The sequence below is a fragment of the Atta cephalotes genome (genome assembly GCF_000143395.1).
Source record: "Atta cephalotes unplaced genomic scaffold scaffold00031, whole genome shotgun sequence".
NCBI lineage: Eukaryota > Metazoa > Arthropoda > Insecta > Hymenoptera > Formicidae > Atta > Atta cephalotes.
This window is the reverse complement of record NW_012130095.1, coordinates 1,919,009-1,925,103: the sequence shown is the minus strand read 5'-3', so window position 1 is coordinate 1,925,103 and position 6,095 is coordinate 1,919,009. Positions and strand designations below refer to the sequence as shown.

General features: G+C 31.5%; 1 protein-coding gene across 1 annotated transcript in view; it reads right to left on the bottom strand.

Annotated features, from left to right (window-relative positions):
* Positions 1-5,521: 5,521 nt before the first annotated feature.
* The window catches only part of LOC105620975 (lanC-like protein 2), a 9,279-nt gene continuing 8,705 nt past the window's right edge, over positions 5,522-6,095 (bottom strand). The window contains exons 8-9 of the mRNA XM_012202450.1: positions 5,711-5,813; positions 5,522-5,616 (exon numbers count right to left, since the gene is read on the bottom strand). Coding sequence (XP_012057840.1) covers positions 5,540-5,616; positions 5,711-5,813 — 180 coding nt within the window. The 3' untranslated portion in view covers positions 5,522-5,539. The remainder of the gene's footprint in view (positions 5,617-5,710; positions 5,814-6,095) is intronic.

Below are 6,095 nucleotides of genomic sequence, written 5' to 3'. Positions count from 1 at the left end.
TAAAAACAAGTTTACCAAGATTTTAAGTCAATAATCCAACACGAGTTATATAATCAAATTGCCAGAATAATGTAGAGAGTACAGGAATATTCTGAAAATAGTTTATACAAAAAAGAGAGAGTAAGATTGTGACTAACTGCTATCACACAATTGGATTCTGTAAATTTTTTCAGGACTGTGCATTAATATTAACAGATATATTTACGTATTTACATATAATTACTATAAATTTACAAAATACATATATAAAATTATTAGAGTATATAAATGATATTAAGAAATATATCATTGTACTGTCACATGCAAAATCATTCCTCAACTAGACATATGATTACAGTCACAGTGAAATACTCCGCATAATTTGATTTGAGATTATGGCGAATTATAATCCCACTAAATATAATATAAATTTACTCACATTCATGATACGAGCAACACGTTTTACTTGCGATTGCCGTAAAACCCTGTACACAGGATTCGATAAATTGTTCCAAGCGTACATACGAGCCCGGGAGCCGCACTTCCCTCAGAATAGCATTGGACTCTCGGGCGAAACGTGCAGCTTCTTTTCATAATTGTGCCGATCCAAGCACAGTCCACTCCAAGTGGATGTGTAATATCATATTGATGCGGCAAAGCTGTTATCACACATTTCCTCACACGAAATTGCAACCTCTTACGACGCTCTGTCGACAATTTCTAATTTAACACTTTTCACCGACTCCGCTTCTCTCATTCTTATCAATTTTTACCAACATACCTCTATAAGATAAACGGTCGGATCGGCGAGATTGGTAATCGGAATAATTGTATGCACAAAACAATGACGTTCAATCAATCATGGATAAAAGCATTCCGCGATTCCGCGAGCAGGGCTTATAAAAATATATGCGCATATATATGCGAGATCTATTCAGGTGCAGCATATGTATATATGCATACACATACATATGCATACATATGTGCATGAAATGAAAGCTAAATAGTGCACATAAGCAATCGTATTTTGTGAGTTTTGTTGTGGAACGAAAGTTCTAATCGGCCCTTAACATTCCGATTACGTGAGACATTTGATGGCTAGAAAAAATGCGGTTGCACACATGTGTTGTGTATTTATTCATGTATATACGTACTTAGTGCATACATATATGACATATGTAGAACGCATGCGAATTATATATATATTGTGTGTGTATGTGTGTGTGTGTGTGTGTGTGTATGTGTTGTGTGATGTGTGTCAACGTAGCAGAAAGAGATCAGTGTATATAAGAAACGATAAGTCCGTTCGTATTTATTTGTGTTGTTTGCACTTTTTGCACTTTAACCTCTTTTAAGCCGGAATTAGATTACGTCGGAATCAGACTACGCATTGAAGAATGAGATTGAAGATTGAAAGATTGAAATTTCAAAGAAGTTTCGATTGGTCAAACTTCAAGTTCAATCAAGATAAAAGAAATCAAAACTTCTTTGGTGAAATTTCAATCTTTAATCTTTAATCTCAATCTTCAATGCGTAGTCTGATTCCGGCCTTACATGTTGGATCAACGGGATGCTGCAAATGCTTTGAAACGTTTTTCAATTGGTTAATTTATAAAATTCTTTCTTTTAATTGGTCCATTAAATGCTTCAAAGCATTTGTAGCGAGACTTTGACTACAGCAATTGAAGATTAATTGAAGATTGAAAATTAAAATTTAACCAATGAGGACAAAGAAATTTTAGCTCCTATTATTTTGATTGGTCAAATTCAATCTTCAATCTCAGAGTGAGCTTTGGGAAGCAGAATTACAGGACGTTCGTAATTGGTTACGGCTTCATTCTGTCGTTCTTCTGTTGCGCAAATTTATTTCTTTTGTGGATTCCATCGATGCCTGTGTGTGTGTGCGTGTACATACATATATATATGCTTATAAAAACTAACTTATTAAGCGTTTAAACGGAGAAAACTCTTTTAGGCCGGGTTCACACCTTGACGGAAAAGTGGAAACCAATCGAAACTCGTAGTAGGTAGATACTCATAGTAGTAGTAGGTGATACATTTCGCTTGTCTGCTTCTTTCCGCGAGTTCTGATTGGCTTCTGCCAAAATAATATAATATAATATATGATATTATTTTATATTTATATTTTATTTATATTTTATATTTATATTTTATTTATATTTTATATTTATATATTTATATTTTAATATAATATAGTTTGTTATATAGCTATGAAATAACTGTTTACATTATTTTGATATGTACTTGTACAGTAAAATGGCAACAACATAATCTTAATGTAACACATTTGTATAACAGATATTATATCAAAGATAGATTACCGTTATATTGTTATACTCGCATTATATAACAGATGCGCTCGGCATTTATTTGTAATGAGGGAATAATAGATTTAATACTTATGTCAAAAAATATGCATTCTACACAGAATACAGTTTCTGATTGAAATTTCTTATTCCCTGTTCCTACTGCATGTATTTTTCAAATAAGCAGTGACGTCTCCGAATAGAGAATGTTTTTTGTAACAACGTTTAATTTTGTTTAACAATGAATAAAATGGGTCTAACATTCCTGCAAAGAATAATGGGCATTCTCTGGGCATGAGCGGTAACTTCAGTATGGTTGATATGAAATACTCCACTGAATTTCTGTATATTTGAATTTCTGTATATCTGTATATTTGATCGGAGAGAAATTTAGAAATTAGAAATTGTAATTTAGAAATTACAAACATAGTAAAAATGTCACTGCATTGCTTGAAGGACGTAGTGCAATTTTTACGTGACAATTCCGAGATTAGAGATCTTGTACTAGAATTGTACGTAAACTTGTACGTAAAATTCATTCACGTTCTTTTAATGATTCTTACATCAACTTGTTCGAATGTCATTTTCTTATTTAAGACATTTAAAAAGTATCTTCGATTGACAATGAAACAAAATCGTTTAAATCATATTGCGACATTTATCGAGAAATCGAGAAAAAAAAAAGTCGACAAGTTAAATATGGAGCTCATTAATAATTTTATTTAAAAAAAAAATTACAGCGGCTACATTTGCCATATAGAAAAGATATGTATGAGGAAATATATTTATCCCCCTTCCCTTCTTCTCCTCTCCCTCAATCTATTCTCCATACACAAAATTTTACTTCGCCGCCCTTGGGCATTCTATAAGTCATTATCTAAATTTTAACTCAAGCTACAAGAAAATTAGTCAATTTCTTACTACTTAAAACTTAACTTACTAAGACTTAAAGTTTAGATAATAACCATAGTGGAAGGAATAACATGGTATGTGCAGTTAAACAGTCTTTTTTTAAATCTCTGCTCTCTTTGTTTATGAACTGTTCATAAGGAAGAAGGGCTACCATCTGTGAAACGCTAAATATAAGGCGATATATTCTTAGGCCGTTTTTATTTTAAAACTATCTTAAATAATGTCTTAAGGGAGTACACCAACCTGAAAGGCTGAAAAAGCAGGTGAACTTTAAAATGATTTTTCTGAGACAATTATTAATATAATTGAATAATTTTTTTAGGTGTTATTATATATTATTATATGTTTAATTTTTCAGTATTTTATAAAAGTTTAAAGTTAATCTTTTCATAGTGAAAACTGATATCCTATTTTCAAGGTGCCGCCATTTTGTTAATTTTCAAAATTTTATAAAAATCCCACGCTACACGTTAGACAATATATTGTTGTTTGATCTTTTTCGGACGAGTTTTCAAGATCTGCCAGATCTTTGGTGACCGTATCAATAGCGAATTATTGGGTATGGAATAAATTTCCGCCCTTTTTTGAATGAAAAAGATGTAAACAAATAATACAAAGTGACTTCAAAATATGCTTCATCGGAAGCGATAACTATCTTCCATTTTTCAAGTAATAAACGGATTCCTCGAAGGAAGAAATCTGGTTTTTGAAGAGATCCATCATCAAACCATTTTTTCATATCTTTATAAGAATTGTTCTCCAGAAAGGGGACTGCATGGACCGGAACAAATAGAAATCTGAAGAAACAATATTCGGTGAATACAGCGGATGGAACAGAATTTTTCACTTCACTCCTTCCAAATATTTCTTGACCGGTTTTACAATGTGTGATTTAGCGTTGTCATGTAGCAGAATCAGCTTATCGTGCCTATTGTCCCATTCCGGTCATTTTTATTTCAAAGCTTGGTTCAAATCGCTTCGAACAAATATCAGCTACTGAACTCCAAAGCTTGAACACATATCTTTCAAATACATGTATTGCAGTTTTATTACACAAGCAACTACTAACGATATTTCTCTAATGGGCGGAAACTTATTCTCATACCCAATATATACTCAGATAGCAAAATGTCTACAGTCTTCTAGCAGACTGTCAGCAGGTTCGAGCAGAAAATGACGGCAGTCTGCCATCAATTGCATCTGCATTAAGCTTGTGTTCTATTACATCGCCTGTCATAATGTGAAGGCAAAAATTGAGTAGATCCTGCCGACATTATCTAACGCTTGCAGATTCTATTATATTTTTTCTAGCAGTCTGTCAACTGTATATCTAATTCTGTTGTTATTTTGTTGGCATACTGTATAGCAGAACATTTAAAAAATGCTACTTTCTATAGATTTGGCTATCTGAGTATGTACTATATATATACATATATGCATATATATCATATTTTGTAATTATTCAAATTGTGCACCAAAATTTTTCCGAACTTAAACGCAATTAAACTATTGGAATAATATCGCAAGTTAAGTTAAATTGACAAGCAAATTTTAATAATAATTTTTGATCTTCAGTCCGATATCATAAGAATGTGCTGAAAAATTATAAATTTACTGGGAAAAATATTACCTCGGCCAGAACTTCAATCCAGATCTCTTGTATTTCGTACGAGCGTCCTAAGCCATTAGACCGAGGCCTTAGTAATAATATAACTTCGCAATAATCGGTAAGAATAATAACGCTTCTTGCAGAAAGCGTGTATAAACAATAAATAATTTTATTAAGACCGACATGAAATTAAATATTAAGTATAAGCATATTCAGGCCTATGACGGTATTGTATTCTATCTATTTCACTTTGAATTATTTAGACTTTGAAAGATCTAGCTTCGATCGTTATAGACCTAAATATGCTTATACTTAGTATTTAATTTCATGTTGATCTTAATAAAATCACTTAATAAAATCATTATTGTCGTACCAATATTATTAGGAACCGCCTATACTCAAAAAAAGGAGATAAAAAATCCGAACTTTTCAGAATTCTTAACTTTTCTTCCACTAAATCGGTGATCAGTCAGATATATCTATCATGTTGCTTCATAAAATTAATTGCTGCAATCAGCTAAAATCTAGCTTTGACCGTTATGACCATTATTTATATTTTTTATTGTTGAATTTTCAAATGTACGTTATTATTGTTTAAAGTACAATTCTTATTGTTTAAATATAATATATTTATAACGTTTAAATATAACATATTTATAACGTATTAATAATACAAAAAATGTATTGACTGTTTAAATAATTATATTTTTATTTAAATATCATACATTGGAAATTTAGCTAAATGTAATTGTTGCATATCTAATAAAAAATAAATAACACCAGCAAGACCTGAAAATATAAATAATAAATACATAACATTATGTAAAAATATGCTTGAAATATTATATATATTTTCGAATTAGTTTTTTCCAATTCAATTTACCTTCGAATAAAGAAAAAGGTCTATCAGGAGATCGATTTTGATGTAATCCATAATCAAAACACCATTCAGCAAACTTACAAGCCCGATATAAGTATTTGATATTCTAAAATGAATATAGTAACAATACTCTTGAAGCACTTTCATAGACACTTTCTATACAGAAATTATACGTTTCAGATTATATCCATGTCCAAATCCATTCTTAGAATGCCAACATTTGCAGTTCACTTCATCAGAGCGAAGAGCAACTTGACTGAGTTGTTCCAGGGTGCCTCCATAATTCCCTTTATATACACTGGTTTTTTATGGTAGAAGAGAGTTGAAGCGGAGAGAGGTAAAGGAGAGAGAGAGAGAGAGAGAGAGAGAGGAGGGGAGGGGGGGAGGT